General features: G+C 40.4%; 1 protein-coding gene across 1 annotated transcript in view; it reads left to right on the forward strand.

Moving 5' to 3' along the window:
• The window catches only part of LOC136587306 (F-box and WD repeat domain containing protein 10B-like), a 41,607-nt gene extending 32,072 nt beyond the window's left edge, over window positions 1-9,535 (forward strand). Inside the window, exon 13 of the mRNA XM_066585861.1 lies at window positions 8,459-9,535. Coding sequence (XP_066441958.1) covers window positions 8,459-9,333 — 875 coding nt within the window. The 3' untranslated portion in view covers window positions 9,334-9,535. The remainder of the gene's footprint in view (window positions 1-8,458) is intronic.
• Window positions 9,536-18,828: the final 9,293 nt, after the last annotated feature.

Consider the following 18,828-nt stretch of genomic DNA (forward strand, 5'->3'; position numbering starts at 1 on the left):
TATATTCTTGTACATAGGGGGCAGTATTATAGTAGTTATATTCTTGTACATAGAGGGCAGTATTATAGTAGTTATATTCTTGTACATAGGAGGCAGTATTATAGTAGTTATATTCTTGTACATAGGAGGCAGTATTATAGTAGTTATATTCTTGTACAGAGGGGGCAGTATTATAGTAGTTATATTCTTGTACATAGAGGCAGTATTATAGTAGTTATATTCTTGTACATAGGAGCAGTATTATAGTAGTTATATTCTTGTACATAGGGGGCAGTATTATAGTGGTTATATTCTTGTATATAGGAGGCAGTATTATAGTAGTTATATTCTTGTACATAGGAGGCAGTATTATATTAGTTATATTCTTGTACATAGGAGGCAGTATTATAGTAGTTATATTCTTGTACATAAGAGGCAGTATTATAGTAGTTATATTCTTGTACATAGGAGGCAGTATTATAGTAGTTATAGTCTTGTACATAGGGGCAGTATTATAGTAGGTATATTTTTGTACATAGGGGGCAGTATTATAGTAGTTATATTCTTGTACAGAGGGGGCAGTATTATAGTAGTTATATTCTTGTACATAAGAGTCAGTATTATAGTAGTTATATTCTTGTACATGGGGGAAGTATCATAGTAGTTATATTTTTGTACATAGGGGGCAGTATTATAGTAGTTATATTCTTGTACATAGGAGCCAGTATTATAATAGTTATATTCTTGCACACAGGGGGCAGTATTATAGTAGTTACATTCTTGTACATAGGGGGCAGTATTATAGTAGTTATATTCTTGTATATAGGGGGCAGTATTATAGTAGTTATATTTTTGTACATAGGGGGCAGTATTATAGTAGTTATATTCTTGTACATAGGGGGCAGTATTATAGTAGTTATATTCTTGTACATAGGAGGCAGTATTATAGTAGTTATATTCTTGTACATAGGGGGCAGTACTATAGTAGTTATATTCTTGTACATTGGAGCAGTATTATAGTAGTGATATTCTTGTACATAGGGGGCAGTAATATAGTAGTTATATTCTTGTACATAGGGGCAGTATTATAGTAGTTATATTCTTGTACATAGGAGGCAGTATTATAGTAGTTATATTCTTGTACATAGGAGCAGTATTATAGTAGTTATATTCTTGTACATAGGGGGCAGTATTATAGTAGTTATATTCTGGTACATAGGAGCCAGTATTATAGTAGTTATATTCTTGTACATAAGGGACAGTATTATAGTAGTTATATTCTTGTACATAGAGGGCAGTATTATAGTAGTTATATTCTTGGACATAGGAGGCAGTATTATAGTAGTTATATTCTTGTACATAGGAGGCAGTATTATAGTAGTTATATTCTTGTACAGAGGGGGCAGTATTATAGTAGTTATATTCTTGTACATAGAGGCAGTATTATAGTAGTTATATTCTTGTACATAGGAGCAGTATTATAGTAGTTATATTCTTGTACATAGGGGGCAGTATTATAGTGGTTATATTCTTGTATATAGGAGGCAGTATTATAGTAGTTATATTCTTGTACATAGGAGGCAGTATTATATTAGTTATATTCTTGTACATAGGAGGCAGTATTATAGTAGTTATATTCTTGTACATAAGAGGCAGTATTATAGTAGTTATATTCTTGTACATAGGAGGCAGTATTATAGTAGTTATAGTCTTGTACATAGGGGCAGTATTATAGTAGGTATATTTTTGTACATAGGGGGCAGTATTATAGTAGTTATATTCTTGTACAGAGGGGGCAGTATTATAGTAGTTATATTCTTGTACATAAGAGTCAGTATTATAGTAGTTATATTCTTGTACATGGGGGAAGTATCATAGTAGTTATATTCTTGTACATAGGAGGCAGTATTATAGTAGTTATATTCTTGTACATAGGAGGTATTATAGTAGTTATATTCTTGTACATAGGGGGCAGTATAATAATAGTTATATTCTTGTACATAGGGGGCAGTATTATAGTAGTTATATTCTTGTACATAGGTGGCAGTATTATAGTAGTTATATTCTTGTACATAGAGAGCAGTATTATAGTAGTTATATTCTTGTACATAGGGGGCAGTATTATAGTAGTTATATTCTTGTACATAGGAGCCAGTATTATAGTAGTTATATTCTTGCACACAGGGGGCAGTATTATAGTAGTTACATTCTTGTACATAGGGGGCAGTATTATAGTAGTTATATTCTTGTATATAGGGGGCAGTATTATAGTAGTTATATTTTTGTACATAGGGGGCAGTATTATAGTAGTTATATTCTTGTACATAGGGGGCAGTATTATAGTAGTTATATTCTTGTACATAGGAGGCAGTATTATAGTAGTTATATTCTTGTACATAGGGGGCAGTACTATAGTAGTTATATTCTTGTACATTGGAGCAGTATTATAGTAGTGATATTCTTGTACATAGGGGGCAGTATTATAGTAGTTATATTCTTGTACATAGGAGCCAGTATTATAGTAGTTATATTCTTGTACATAGGGGGCAGTATTATAGTAGTTATATTCTTGTACATAGGGGGCAGTATTATAGTAGTTATATTCTTGTACATAGAGGGCAGTATTATAGTAGTTATATTCTTGTACATAGGAGCAGTATTATAGTAGTTATATTCTTGTACAGAGGGGGCAGTATTATAGTAGTTATATTCTTGTACATAGAGGCAGTATTATAGTAGTTATATTCTTGTACATAGGAGCAGTATTATAGTAGTTATATTCTTGTACATAGGGGGCAGTATTATAGTAGTTATATTCTTGTACATAGGAGCAGTATTATAGTAGTTATATTCTTGTACATAGGGGGCAGTATTATAGTAGTTATATTCTTGTACATAGGAGCAGTATTATAGTAGTTATATTCTTGTACATAGGGGGCAGTATTATAGTAGTTATATTCTTATACATAGGAGGCAGTATTATAGTAGTTATATTCTTGTACATAACAGGCAGTATTATAGTAGTTATATTCTTGTACATAGGGGGCGGTATTATAGTAGTTATATTCTTGTACACAGGAAGCAGTATTAAAGTAGTTATATTCTTGTACATAAGAGGCAGTATTATAGTAGTTATATTCTTGTAGATAGGAGGCAGTATTATATTAGTTATCTTCTTGTACATAGGAGCAGTATTATAGTATTTATATTCTTGTACATAGGAGGCAGTATTATAGTAGTTATATTCTTGTACATAGGAGCAGTATTATAGTAGTTATATTCTAGTACATAGGGGGCAGTATTATAGTAGTTATATTCTTGTACATAGGGGAGCAGTATTATAGTAGTTATATTCTTGTACATAGGAGGCAGTATTATAGTATTTATATTCCTGTACATAAGAGGTAGTATTATAGTAGTTATATTCTTGTACATAGGGGGCAGTATTATAGTAGTTATATTCTTGTACATAGGGAGCAGTATTATAGTAGTTATATTCTTGTACATAGGAGCAGTATTATAGTAGTTATATTCTTGTACATAGTGGGCAGTATTATAGTAGTTATATTCTTGTACATAGGAGCCAGTATTATAGTAGTTATATTCTTGTACATAGGGGGCAGTACTATAGTAGTTATTTTCTTGTACATAGGAGCCGTATTATAGTAGTGATATTCTTGTACATAGGGGGCAGTATTATAGTAGTTATATTCTTGTACATAGGAGCCAGTATTATAGTAGTTATATTCTTGTACATAGGGGGCAGTATTATAGTAGTTATATTCTTGTACATAGAGGGCAGTATTATAGTAGTTATATTCTTGTACATAGGAGCAGTATTATAGTAGTTATATTCTTGTACATAGAGGGCAGTATTATAGTAGTTATATTCTTGTACATAGGAGCAGTATTATAGTAGTTATATTCTTGTACATAGAGGGCAGTATTATAGTAGTTATATTCTTGTACATAGAGGCAGTATTATAGTAGTTATATTCTTGTACATAGGGGGCAGTATTATAGTAGTTATATTCTTGTACATAGGAGGCAGTATTATAGTAGTTATATTCTTGTACATAGGAGGCAGTATTATACTAGTTATATTCTTGTACATAGGGGGCAGTATTATAGTAGTTATATTCTTGTACATAGGGGGCAGTATTATAGTAGTTATATTCTTGTACATAGGCGGCAGTATTATAGTAGTTATATTATTGTACATAGGGGACAGTATTATAACAGTTATATTCTTGTACATAGGAGCAGTATTATAGTAGTTATATTCTAGTACATAGGGGGCAGTATTATAGTAGTTATATTCTTGTACATAGGGGAGCAGTTGTAGTGGAAACCCAATATATCTATATTCTGGACTGTGGGCCTTTGGTAATGGACAATGAACCTGTTTTTATTTTGTATACTAAGTGCCAGTACTTTTCCATTACTGATACAAATATAGATATCCAATGTATCTACTTCCTCTTGTGAAACTTCTGTTCTCAAAACGCTGACAAGATAATATATAGTATAAACACGTTACATTTTCCATCTGTTTTGCAACTTTGGAAGACAGTATAACTCAGACATAGACAACCGCAGTCTGAAACAGCTACCGCAATAATTACCCAAGCAATTTTACTGGAAACGTATGCAAATAACATGGGAGGTTTGTGCAATTTATAGTTCATGATTAAAGATGAGCGAACACCAAAATGTTCGGGTTCACGTTATTCGAAACGAACTTCCCGCGATGTTCGGGTGTTCGTTTCGAATAACGAACCCCATTGAAGTCAATGGGCGACCGGAACATTTTTGTATTTCGCCGATGCTCGCTAAGGTTTTCATGTGTGAAAATCTTGGCAATTCAAGAAAATGATGGGAACGACACAGCAAGTTCTCCTCTGCCACAGCTGTAACAGCTGTGGCAGAGAAGAACGATGTTAGCCCATTGAATTCAATGGAGCCGTCAATACAGCCGACTCCACTGAATGCAATGGGCTGCCGGCGATCGCGGGATGAATTGTCGGAAAGGGGTTAAATATATAATTCATGAATGGGTGTGAGTGAGGGCTGGCCTCTGATTGGTCAGGCTGTGACCATTCAGAGGCATCTTATTCAGCAGGCGGGGATTTTAAATCCCCGGCTGCTGAATACTACTCACAGCTGTTCAGAGCAGTTCAGGAGAACTGCAGCCTGCCGCGCTGAACTCCGTCTGCCGGCACCAGGTGAGTATATATATATTTTTTATTTTTACACATTTCTGGATGAATTGCAGGAAAGGGCTTATATATTTAACCCCTTTCCGACAATTCATCCCGCGATCGCCGGCAGCCCATTGCATTCAGTGGAGTCGGCTGTATTGCCGGTTCCATTGAATTCAATGGGCAAACATCGTTCTTCTCTGTCACAGCTGTTACAGCTGTGGCAGAGAAGAAGGATTTGTCTTCTATATGTTCTCAATGGGGTTGGCGCTGCTGCCGCCGGCCCCATTGAGCGCATATAGAAAAGATTTCTCAGGGAAGAAAGTTAAAGTAACCCGAACATCCGAACATCGTGTGGTGTTCGTTACGAATAACGAACATCCCGAACACCCTAATATTCGCCCGAGCATCAAGCTCGGACGAGTACGTTCGCTCATCTCTATTCATGATGTAACAACCAATCATATCGAAGGAACCACACGTGGGCCAAGACAACCCACTCATCTAATCCACCACCTGATGGCCAATCACAGATGACCAGAGGATGGAAGAATTGCAAGATGCTTATCCAATAATTAAACAATACGTTGTATCTATGTAATCTTTGACCTGCCCAGATGGGCGGATATGTTAAACTCTTTAACCCTTTCCAGTCCAATGTCGGGCCTGCCCCGACATCATAATTTCCCTCCACAGCTCCGATGTCGGGGCAGGCCCGACACTGCAGTGCAGGAGTGGATCTACACCCGATCGTCAGACACATCGGGTGTAGATACACTTCTGCACTGGTCCTCATTGAGGACCCCCGAGGAGAAGGCAGAAAGGGTTTTTAACCCTTTCTGCCTTCTCCTTTACACATTACATAGCGCTCAATTAGCGCTATGCAATGCATAGAGATTCCGGCCGGCGATCATGTGACCGCCGGTGTCACCAGACCCCCAGCTGTCACATGAACGCCGAGCCGGGAGCCTGCACCGTGAGGGAACCTGCTTACCTGTCCGGTGTCTTCCGCATTCTCCCTTCTGTCTCCGGGCTCGGCGATCATGTGACCGCTGGATGCCACCTGACCCCAGCGGTCACATGATCGCCGAGCCGGGAGGCAGAAGGAGAATGTGGAAGACGCCGCACAGGTAAGCAGGATCCCCCACGGTGCAGTGAGCACCTGCACCCTCCTGAACTCTGTCAGTTCAGGAGGGTGCAGGGAAATGTATTTTTTCTCACCCATTCTCTCCAGCTCCAATTTATTTGGAGTTGGGGAGAATGGGTGAGAAAAAATAAATGGATTGGAAAGGGTTAAAAGAGGCTACACGCCCAACATTAAAGGAGAATTGAGGAAGCTATACATGCTGAACCTGAGTCAGTGTGGAAAATTCTTATCGGCATATAATCAATTCAGAATTAATATGGAAGGGTGTAAACATTCCAAATTGAGTAAGCCGTGGTTCCACAAAGGAATTCCACGACACAGTATTATAGTAGTTATATTCTTGTACATAGGAGGCAGTATTATAGTATTTATATTCTTGTACATAAGAGGTAGTATTATAGTAGTTATATTCTTGTACATAGGGGGCAGTATTTTAGTAGTTATATTCTTGTACATAGGGGGCAGTGTTATAGTAGTTATATTCTTGTACATAGGGGGCAGTATTATAGTAGTTATATTCTTGTACATAGGAGCAGTATTATAGTAGTTATATTCTAGTACATAGGGGGCAGTATTATAGTAGTTATATTCTTGTACATAGGGGAGCAGTATTATAGTAGTTATATTCTTGTACATAGGGGGCAGTATTATAGTAGTTATATTCTTGTACATAGGAGCAGTATTACAGTAGTTATATTCTTGTACATAGGGGGCAGTATTATAGTAGTTATATTCTTGTACATAAGAGGCAGTATTATAGTAGTTATATTCTTGTAGATAGGAGGCAGTATTATATTATTTATATTCTTGTACATAGGAGCAGTATTATAGTAGTTATATTCTTGTACATAGGAGGCAGTATTATAGTAGTTATATTGTTTACATAGGGGCAGTATATAGTAGTCACATTTTTGTACATAGTAGGCAGTATTATAGTAGTTATATTCTCGTACATAGGGAGCAGTATTATAGTAGTTATAGTCTTGTACATAGGGGGCATTATTATAGTAGTTATATTGTTGTATATAGGGAGCAGTATTATAGTAGTTATATTCTTGTACATAGGAGGCAGTATTATAGTAGTTATATTCTTGTACATAGGAGCAGTATTATAGTAGTTATATTCTTGTACATAGGGGGCAGTATTATAGTAGTTATATTCTTGTACATAGGGGACAGTATTATAGTAGTTATATTCTTGTACATAGGAGGCAGTATTATAGTAGTTATATTCTTGTACATAAGAGGCAGTATTATAGTAGTTATATTCTTGTACATAGGAGGCAATATTATAGTAGCTATAATCTTGTACATAGGAGCAGTATTATAGTATTTATATTCTAGTACATAGGGGGCAGTATTATAGTAGTTATATTCTTGTACATAGGGGCAGTATTATAGTAGTTATAGTCTTGTACATAGGGGGCATTATTATAGTAGTTATATTGTTGTACATAGGGACAGTATTATAGTAGGTATATTCTTGTATATAGGGGGTAGTATTATAGTAGTTATATTCTTGTACATAAGAGGCAGTATTATAGTAGTTATATTCTTGTAGATAGGAGGCAGTATTATAGTAGTTATTTTCTTGTACATAGGGGCAGTATTATAGTAGTTATATTCTTGTACATAGGGGGCAGTATTATAGTAGTTATATTCTTGTACATAGGGGCAGTATTATAGTAGTTATATTCTTGTACATAGGGGGCAGTATTATAGTAGTTATATTCTTGTACATAGGAGGCAGTATTATAGTAGTTATATTCTTGTACATAGGGGGCAGTATTATAATAATTATATTCTTGTACATAGGAGCAGTATTATAGTAGTTATATTCTTGAATGTAGAGGACAGTATTATAATAGATATACTTGTACGTAGGGAGCAGAATTACTGTAGTTATAATTCTGTACATAGGAGGCACTATTATAGTAATAGTCATATTCTTTCCATAGAAGGTAGTATTGTTGTACTAGGGGGCAGTATTATAGTACTGATAAGTGAATGACTTCTTTAATAGTAATTGTGAGTAACAGAGTTATAAAACCTGTACACACAGTAGTTGTATGTGTACTTCTCATGTAAAGTATATATGCTGATATCTTGATTGCTTGCATTTGTATTCTAGATGACGAATCAGGTTATGGATCTCCAGGGCGCAAATCTGCTCTTTCTATAAGCGAGACTGCAGTGCTGCAACGTATAAAACAACGTGGACCGCACACTCCTATGAGTCCCAATCAAATCCTCCTAAAAGTCAGTACTATTCAGAATCTGCAGAAGACAGATGTAGTTGGCTCAATTATGGAGCAGAACTCTACAATTCGAGATAAGTGGGGAGTTTTTCTATCTGGTAATGAACGGAAGACATTTAGGTCGCCTACTCTTCAAACAGAAAATCAAGACACTGACCCCCTGACGCTTCTGCAGCATTTAAAGTCTTCTAATGTACCTATAGATGTAACAACGTTTCTAACAAGCTTTGAGAAAAGAAAAGTCAGCCTGCAAATGAAAGAGTCCTTGCATGGTCCAGAGATTCATTCCACCATACCCTGTCCTATTCTTATTCGCCCACGCACAAGCTATGGCTACCAGATGTCAAAAAAGTGCAATGGTTCTCATAGAAGATCAACCTCAGCCCTTGATGCCGGTGTGAAGCAAATTGGTCTATACAGAAGTTGTGAGTCTATTCAGCCCATGCGGATGATCATGGGGCAAAATATGAAAATTAATATCCCGAAACGGAAAGCGCCAGACCATGTTGGGACAGTCAACCCCTACAGAGAATATAGCAACTTTCAACTGCTGACCGTGAAGCAACTGAAGGAATTCCATGGGGAAAAGTCATCACAGCAGAAAGAGGCAGACAGCCATGTGCAGGCCACAAAGAACAAAGAAAGTAAGAAAGCGTGGCTCAAGAAGATTAAAGGGAAAACTATGGACGACTTCACCGAAGCTGAGAAGATTGCAGCAACAGAGTTTGCGCCGGAGGTGTTTCTATGATCAGAGCTCTGTAGCATAGTTTCTGTGAAAAGTGAATATTGCAGGTATACTGATTTGGGTTACTGCTAATCAGGGCTGATAAAGCTAATTTTATTCTTTCATCTTGAAGGTTCTCAACCTTTAGGACTCCTACACACGGGCATATTTGCACACAGAATTTATGCACGCAATACGCAGAGAATAGAACATTGATTTTAATGGTAGGGCCGGGGGGGGGGGGGGGGGGAAGAGAGAGAGGGAGAGAGATCTCTCTCTCCCTCTTTCTCTCCACCCCGCCCCTCCCGCCCCGCTGCATGCTGCTCGGTCGAGTAAGCAGTTACTCGCCTATACCGATACTAGATCAAGCAGTATGCTTAAACGAGCATGCTCGCTCATCTCTAGTTAGTTCACATTTCTGTGTTTTGCACACACATTTCGGTCATGCAAAAAAAAAACATAGCATGCTCTACTTTACTGCGCATTTGCATACCAAACTTCACCATAGATGTCAATGGGGGTTCGCTAATGTGCACGCAAAACTCAAGGAGATGTGTAATACGTTGCGTAATTCTGCTGAAAAAAGAAGGCATCAGGAACTAATTAGACAAATTAGCCATTTCATTTGCAGCTCGGTAATAAACGTGCCGTGCCGGTGGAAAAAGTGCAATAAAATATGCTGATACACGGGTAAAAAAATTGCGCTACGACATATACAAATGCTTGTGTGAAGGGGCCCTTAGAGTATGTTCACATGGAAAAATTCTGAGCTGTGGATCTTCCACTGAAGATTTTGTCGTGATTCTGCACCATAATCAGCATGTAATACAGTCAAACCTCTAGTTTCGTTGGTAATTAGAGATGAGCGAACGCACTCGTTTAGGGCTATTTCGCAATCGAGCATCGCTTTTTTCGAGTAACTGCCTATTCGGGCGAAAAGATTCGGGGGGCGTCGGGGGTGAGCGGGGGGTTGCAGATGGGAGTGGGGAGAGGGCTCCCCCCTGTTCACCACTGCTACCGCCCGCTCCTCCACGCCGCCCCCCGAATCTTTTCACCTGAGTAGACAGTTACTTGAAAAAAGGGATGTTCGATTGCGAAATAGCCCTAAACGAGTACGTTCGCTCATCTCTATTGGTAATCCGTCCAAAAGTAATCGGCCAAACTTGAAACCAATGAAACTGGAGGCAATTATTTCCATAGGAATCAATGTAAATCCAATTAATTTGTTATAGATATTTCAAAAAAACAGACCAAACCCAATTTAATAGAGAATAAATATAGTTTTAAATACCAAAAACAATAACAATGAAAAATGAATGTAAAAGACTACTGTAAAGAATAAATGAACATTGAACATGTTATTGAACATGTTACTGTGTGTTATCTGTGGTGTTACATAGGACTGCAGGTCACATCTATTACATCATCTGTACTCAGCATTATCACTGTGTTCTCTGTGCTGTTACGTAGGACTGCAGGTGACATCTACTACATCATTTGTCCTTAGCATTACGTAGGACTGCAGGTGGCAGCATTATCTATCCTCAGTGTTATCACTGTGTTCTCTGTGCTGTTAAACGGGACTGCAGCTGACATCATTATCTGTCCTCAACGTTATCACTGTATGTTACCTATGGCGGTATATAGGACTGCAGGCGACATCACTGTGTTATCTGGGTAAACATGGCTGCTTACATTACACTACAGTACTGTTTTACTAGCACATAAAGCAATGCTGGAGAAGGGTGTGTAGTGTTTTAGTATCAGGAGGAGGAGACGCTGAGCAGGAGGTCACGTGGAACGGCAGCTGCCAATGAAACTAGAAGCAGCCAGTGAAACTAGAAGCAAAATTCTGGCTTGAAAAATCTGTGAAACCGGCTAAACTAGAAGACAGGGAAACTAGAGATTTGACTGTACATGGAGATTTGACCTGATGCATTACTAAGGGTGGCTTCACACGAGCGTGTGCGTACATAGGAGCGCACCGATGTACGCACAAAAACACACGTGTGTAAAGGTCTATGCATTGCCTTCAATGGAACCGCGGCTGCTGACAGCGGATCTATTAAAGGCAATGGTCTACCAGCACAACTGAAGTGATTTTCAGGGAAGAGCTTTAAATATAAGCTCTTCCCTTAAAAACCATCCCTTTAAGTGTTAAAAAAAAAGAAAATAAATAATAATTAAAAAAAAAAATTATATATATATATATATATATATATATATATATATATATATATATACTAACGTGTCTGCCGCAGCCGTGTCCCCCGCAGGGATAAAGAACACATCTGCCACATGCGGCAGATGTTTTCTTCATCCCCGCGGTGAATAAAGAATTCCCTACCACAGCTGTCACAGATGACAGCTGTGGTAGAGGATACAGCTGCCGGCACCCCTTAATTTTTTTTTCAGGGAAGGGCTTTAAATATAAATCCTTCCCAGAAAAACAACCCTAACTGGTGTAAAAAAAAAAATCATACTCACTATTTTTCAGCTGCCGAGGCTCAGCCGCATCCTGTCTCTGCTGTCCCGACACTGCCCTGAAGTTCTTTCAGCAGGCGGGGAATTAAAATCTCTCAGCCAATCACAGGCAGCACTCGCCTGTGATTCATTGAATGGCCGAGAGCTGCCTGTGATTGGCTGAGCATCTCAGCCAATTAGAAGCAGCTCTTTCAGCAGGCGGGGACAGCGGAGACAGGATGCAGCTGAGCCCCGGCAGCTGACGAAAGGTGAGTATGATTTTTTTTTTTTTACACCAGTTAGGGATGATGTTTAGAGAAGTGCTTATATTTAAATCTCTTCCCTGAAAATCTCTTCAGGGGTGCCAGCAGACCATTACCTTCAATGGAGCCGACGGCAGCAGCCAAGGTTCCATTGAAGGCAATGCGTGCAGGAGCGATGGTGCACGCATGTCTTATCTTTACAGGGGAACGTCTGTAAAACACGGACATGTGAACACACCATAGGGAATTCATTGGTTGTAATAGACGCGTGTTTTTGTGTGCGCGTATGCACGCACATAAACACGCTCGTGTTAATCCACCCTTAAGAGTGAAATCTGCAGCATAAATTGATTTCTTGCTGCATAATTTAAATTCTGCACCGTTTATCTATTTCCAGGCAGATGTGTTTCTGTGGAATGTAATTTTTCTCCTCTATTTTCACGTTCAGATTAATGAGCTCACACTGGCAATTCACTCTTAGAGCAGTTTGTGCTTTTACATTTTTATTAAGTTTTTTTTTTTCATTTAGAGAAATGTTATTTCCAAGGCATTAATTATATCCTTAGGATATTGTTGGAATGCAAACCCCAACAATGCCCCTTTCCAAAATCTCCCCACTCCCGCTCTACCCCATGCAATGTTAGATGTCATGTATAATTTTTCAGAGGTTAGGTCAACATACACAAGACGTGTCAAATTATAGCGGTTATCTCTTCTATGAAGTGTAGTATTTTCTAACCTGTGGTTCACTCCCATCTGTCATCCAGTTTCTAAAAATTAGATTCCTAGTAGAAAAAAAAAAGATTCCGATGTAGCAATCCGTTTTTCCCCTGGAGCAAAGAAGACCTGAAATATCACCAATTAAACACAGGCTTGGATAATTTATTAAACACATACCAAAAAATATTTTCCAAACATGTCACCAGTTTTGGGCGGCGCCATGAAGGATGGACAAGGTCACTCCTTTCCCTTTTACATTTAGGACATAACCATCTTGTATAATCTGCGGGAACAAAAACTGTGAAATTGTGCTGCTAAATTTAACTCCACCGTGGCTATAAGACCCGCGGTGACCAATCAGCCCACTGCTGGATCACTAAGGAAGTGGGATCAGGGGTCTCTGGATCTACCAGACCCCCCTGACTCTGGATGATAAGGTGCAGACACTTTTTATGAAGATTTTATCTTGCTGAAAACTGCATCTTATAGTTAAAAAATACGGTAATAATCAAAATCCACTGATAACTTCTCAATATCTAAGTTTCATTTATTATTAAGATGAAGTATAGATTGGTTAACATGCGCTTTAACCAAATTTGATATATTTTGAAATTACACTTTTGCTTTGTGACAATAATTCCCAATGAAAATGTGTTAATGTTACCACAGTAATTCATTAACCCCTTGAGTGGCAGGTTTCCTACCACCCTGTCGTGCCCACCAGGGCAGGTTTTTTTAAAATGGTCTAATCATTGAATTTCAACTAGTTTTGCAGTTGCGTCTCAAGAGCCATAACTTTTTCATTTTTCCATTGACATGGCCATATAAGGGCTTATTTTTTGCGGGACAAGTTGTGATTTTTTAAACAGGGGGGAGGAAAAAAAGAAATGGGGAAAAAAGAAAAAAGGGGCCATGTCATTAAGGGGTTAAATAATGTATTAACTTCCTTCTCTGGGTCATTACGACGCACACGGATACCACATGTGTGATTGTATTTTTGATTTTTTACAAAGTAAAGGGAGACAAGTGTTTTTTTTATTTTTTTAATAATTTTTTTCCTTTTTTTTTTTAATTTTTTTTAAATTTTTTTTTTTTGTCCCTTTAGGGGACTTCCACAGGGACCCATCAGGACCCCTGATCACATTCCAGGGGTCCGATGGTGACAGCCCTTTACATGCTGCAGTGACAGCCCTTTACATGCTGCAGTCACAGACTGCAGCATGTAAAGGGTTAACACAGCAGAGATCGGAGGTTTTCTCTGATCTCTGCTGTAAGAGCTAGTACCTAGCTGTCCTCTGACAGCTAACAACCAGCTCTCCCTGCCACAGAGACCATCGGCTTGCTTCTGACAAGCCGATGGTCTCTATGGCAACCTGTAAACAAAGCAGGACATTGCCGATATACCGGCAATATCTTCTGCTGGTTTTTCAAAGCCCTTGCTTTGTTCTCTGTGGGACTGTGCAGGCAGAGCACACTGTCACAGCTTGTGGCATTGTGCTCTGCAGCTCCCATAGTGATACATAGCCCGGAAATCTTCCGGGCTATGTTGCTATGAGCAGTGGAGCTCGTCACGGAACTTTTCGGGGCGTGCCACTCAAGGGGTTAAAGATGATTCCAGGTAACAGTAAATACTTTTTCTGCATTGACTAGTACCCTGTTTCCCTGAAAATAAGACATACCCTGAAAATAAGACATAGCACGATTTTCCAGAATTTTTGAGGATGCAAAATTATTTTTCAGGCTTTTTGAGGATGCTTGAAATATAAGCCCTACTCCAAAATTAAGCCCTGCTAACAGTTAATTAAAAAAGTCTATTTAAATAGTGTCCAGGCAGCTATACATGTAAAAAAGTTAAACCCTTTTGAACAAAAATTAATATAAGACACTGTCTTATTTTCGGGGAAACACAGTAGTATTTCACAATAAATAAATATAACGCTAGAAGTCTTTCTTTCCGAAGAAGTAATGTTCAGTAGGTAATAAAACTGGATGACCAGTCTCTCTCTCTTTTATCTTCTTCTTCAGAGGTTTTCAGTATGGTCTCCGCAGCAAATGATGCTAAACAGTTACAATAAACTGACTGCAGGAGTACAAGACCATTTGTGTTATTATCTTTGTTTTTCTTTCACTTTTCTTAAAGGGGTATTTAGGAGACTAAAAGTTTTTTAAAGTTTTCACCCATGTACTGGAATTTGTGATCCTCGGGTGCCTTTTTTTTCCACGTGCGTCAGAAGATCGCAAATATTCCAGAAGGTAAAATAATGAAAAAGGTTCTCAGCGCTCGTTGGATGAGCTGATATAAAGTCACCACTAGTGCAGCAAATCAGGCTCCATTTAATAATTCCAAAACATGACAGGTCAGGTAACAATTGCGACGCGTTTCGATGCTCTCCGGCGTCTTCATCAAGGATAGACTATATATTCTTATACAAAACATTTAAATACGACATGTAAAACTTACATTACAAGCTCCGGATGGTAGTGTGGCTGCAGCGGTGACGCCGACTTCCAGTTCCGAGGAGGCGGTGGGAGGGACCTCATGTGCTGCGCATGATCAGACAGGTATGATACAGATGCGTTGCACAGCACGTTCATACGGCATGCGAGAGCCATGCAATGTCTTTTAAGGTCCCATTGAAAAGGATGGGTGAGGCGTTCCGAGGGATAGAACATGCTGCAATTTTTTTTTCCATCTTTGCAGCATCGCTGGAAGTGGAAAAAAAAAATCACTCATGTGAATAAAAGAATGGAGCTCATTTCTGTGCAAGTTTTGTGCATCTTGCAAAGCAAAGAACTCAAGCAAGATTCTCGCCCATGTGAATGTAGCCTCATTGTCATTTTTCTAATTTCAGGATATTCACCTCAATATCCCCATGTCAGCCCCTCCCCTTGTTCTGACTTCAAAGCCCAATCAAAGGCTTGGCTGTCACATGGAAGACACACCGCTCTATCATAAAACACAGAAAATAATGAACTGAAGGCACAACTCTTAGGACAGAAAGCCTAATAAGCCACCATATATAATAGGGGATGAGAGTACTAATCACAAAAGATAGAAAATAATGGACTGAAGGCACAACTCTTAGGACAGAGGCTCATTAACATAAGGGACCTGATTAATCACTGCACTCTATCCAGCCATTTCTGAGGAAGGAGCTGTGTCCCCGAAACACGTCACATGGGTGTTAATTAATAAATAAGGAAAGAAACCTGGGTAATCCCCTTATTTTAATGAGCCTTCAGTTGTAAGAGTTAAGGCCCATTTACATGCAAAGATAATCTTTCAAACGATTGAAAGTTTTAGTGATTGTTTTGCATAAAGTACTAATGGGCACTAATGCCCATTAGTATTTTATCAGCTTCATTTGCGTTGCGATGATTTGGCATAATTCATCTTTCAGCCGAACCGTTCCAGAGTGAGTATGGAGATGTGCAAACTCTCCAGGCTGGCCATCCACAATGGACCCTTGATGAGGGTATTGTCCAAATAAGGTATGGCTATGATTCTCCTGGAGAGGAGTTCCATTATGGCTGCCAGTATCTTGGTGAAGACCCTGGGAGCCGTTGCCAACCCGAAACTGATAATGCCTGCCTTGAAGGGCAAACAGCAGGAAACGTTGATGCGCTTGCCAAACTGGAATGTGTAGATACGCGTCCTGGATGTCGATAGATGACAGGAATTTGTGGCGGTCCAGGGACGCTATGACCGAGAGGAAAAAGCCGTACTTAAAAGTACCCGTTCAGTACTGGATGAACTGAGCCATCTTTCTGTGGCACGATGAACAGGTTCAAGTAAAACTCTTTAAGCGCTTGCCTTGCGGGACTGGCACTATGACCTGCTGCACCAATGGATGTTCCATGGCCCCCAGGAGTTTTCTTGCTTTGGTGGCACATCCGGGAATGGGGGATTCGAAAAAACGAGCCGGTGGAGTGCTGATAAACTTGATGGCATTACCGGAGGTGACGATCTCTCAAACCCAGGCGTCTGGCACAAACTGGAGTCATGTGAACTGGAACTTTTTCAACCGACCCCTACTGCGATGATCGGCGGTGGTCGACCTGCACGCGGAGGGTTTGGACGAAGAGGGCTTTGCGGAGCGAGATTGCTGCTTCCACGCAGGGCACGGTTTTAGGAGGGACCTTTCCTTTGCTCCTGCGAACCTATAGCAAGGTCTGACAGTCGCGGGCTAGAGCGACAAACGGAACTAAAGGACTTGTTGCCTTTGTTCGTTTTGGCCTGTTTTGAGGTAACAGAGTGCTTTTGAAATAATCTTGGCCAGCTTGTCCCCAAACAAGAGCCCAGGAAGAGAAGATTAGTTAGCTTTTTCTTAGAAGCGGTGTCTGCATCCCATGCCTTTAGCCAGATGATGCGACGTGCTATCACTGATGACGACAAGCCATATACTAACCGTCAAGTGGCATCTGGGGAGGCCTCACAGGTGAAACCACCACCTACCTCTAGTTGCATGAGAAGTGTCTTTGCTTGCGGAGAGGCGTCCGCAGGCAGGACCTCTTGAAGCTGCTTGGCCCATGCGACAACGTTATGACATACCCATGTTGCTGTGAACACCGGTCGCAGAGCAGAACCCACAGATTCAAAAATCGCCTCGTAGACTGATTCCATCTTCTTATCACGTGGGTTAGCGAATGACGTGCCATCCTCCACTGGAATGGTGGTATGCCTGGATAAGCGGGCAATCTGCGGGTACACCATAGGGGAGCAGACCACTTCTGCATCAAATCCTGCGGAAAAGGGTATAAAACATCAAAACCTTTCAATTTAGCAGGTCGACCCATTCCAGGGAAAGCGCTTCCTCAAATTCCTTGTGCTTGTGAAGGAGCTTAGGAGCCGCCTAGAGTGTCTGAAGGAGTGAGCCTCCTGATTGGCAGAGGAGCTCTCCTCAGATATATGAAAGTTAGCCTGATTACCGCAATAAAAGATATCAACTGTAGCCGCCATCTTGGATAAGCGCTCCGCCTCAAACTCCGGTACGGAACGATCCTCTGAGAGTTCCACTTCCGAAAGTTCCGGATTCGCCGCCTGGGATGGATTAAGAGAGGCGGAGGATGGAGAAATAGACTCCGGAGAGACCTTGAGGCGGCTGGACCGTGAACGCCTGTGTCTACCGCGAGAGGGCATGTCAGTCAAACCTATCCACCATGGAAAGAACCGCCTGTATCAGGGGTCTTAGCCATTCCGGTTCGGAGGTGGGTTGCGGTTGACCGCATCGGCAGAATCTGATTCTGAGTGAGGAGTCGCAGGGGGCGGCTGCCGTGGAGGGGTGCAGGCTTTGCAGAGCCGGGTTACATGGCCACGGGAGACTTGCTTCTGGCAGCGTTCGGACGTATAGTAAGTGTGGAAACCAGGCATTGGCTCGGCTCTCTCAGATCTCAGTGACATGATGGTAGTAGGAACAACTATCACTGGCCCAGAACAATAAGGGGTTAACTTGTGCTGCCTAATGGCAGTCTTACCCACTGTAGACCAGCAGCTGGAGTCCCCTGAGAATGTGCCCAGCAGTCTAGCAGCACCCGAGGCGAGAGGAAGCAGCTGAAAGCAGCCCCCACCTCCTCAGTAAGCTGTAAATACTAGGCCACGTTCACGCACGGGAAGGAGGCCCGGTCTAAACTGTGGGCGTGACCTAAATAGGCCTGAAGCCAGGGGCTCAATTTTTAGCAAGGCCAGAGGCCTCCCCTGTGCTGACATCAAGCGGCTGAGGGCAGGTGGAGACAGGGCATGACGCCCACCCACAGTAAAGGGCAGGTGGAATTTCAATGAATGGCTGAGCGTTGCCTCTGATTGGTCACAGCACTCAGCCAATCAGAGGCAGCGCTTTCAGGAGGCGGGGATTTTTCAGTCCCTGGCGAGAAGAGATGCTGAAGAAGAGTGTCGGGGACTGGGAAGAAAACAGCGCTTCTAAGGTGATGTATTATTATTTTTTTCTTTTCTGCAGTTAGGGATTATTTTTGGGGTAGGAATTATATTTCAAGCCGCACCCCGAAAATCCTTGCCGCAGGGAGTCCCCTCATCAATAAACAGTGTGACAGTAATGAGGGGACAGCAGTGGCAGAG

This window comes from Eleutherodactylus coqui, chromosome 13, assembly GCF_035609145.1.
Source record: "Eleutherodactylus coqui strain aEleCoq1 chromosome 13, aEleCoq1.hap1, whole genome shotgun sequence".
In the NCBI taxonomy this organism is placed as follows: domain Eukaryota; kingdom Metazoa; phylum Chordata; class Amphibia; order Anura; family Eleutherodactylidae; genus Eleutherodactylus; species Eleutherodactylus coqui.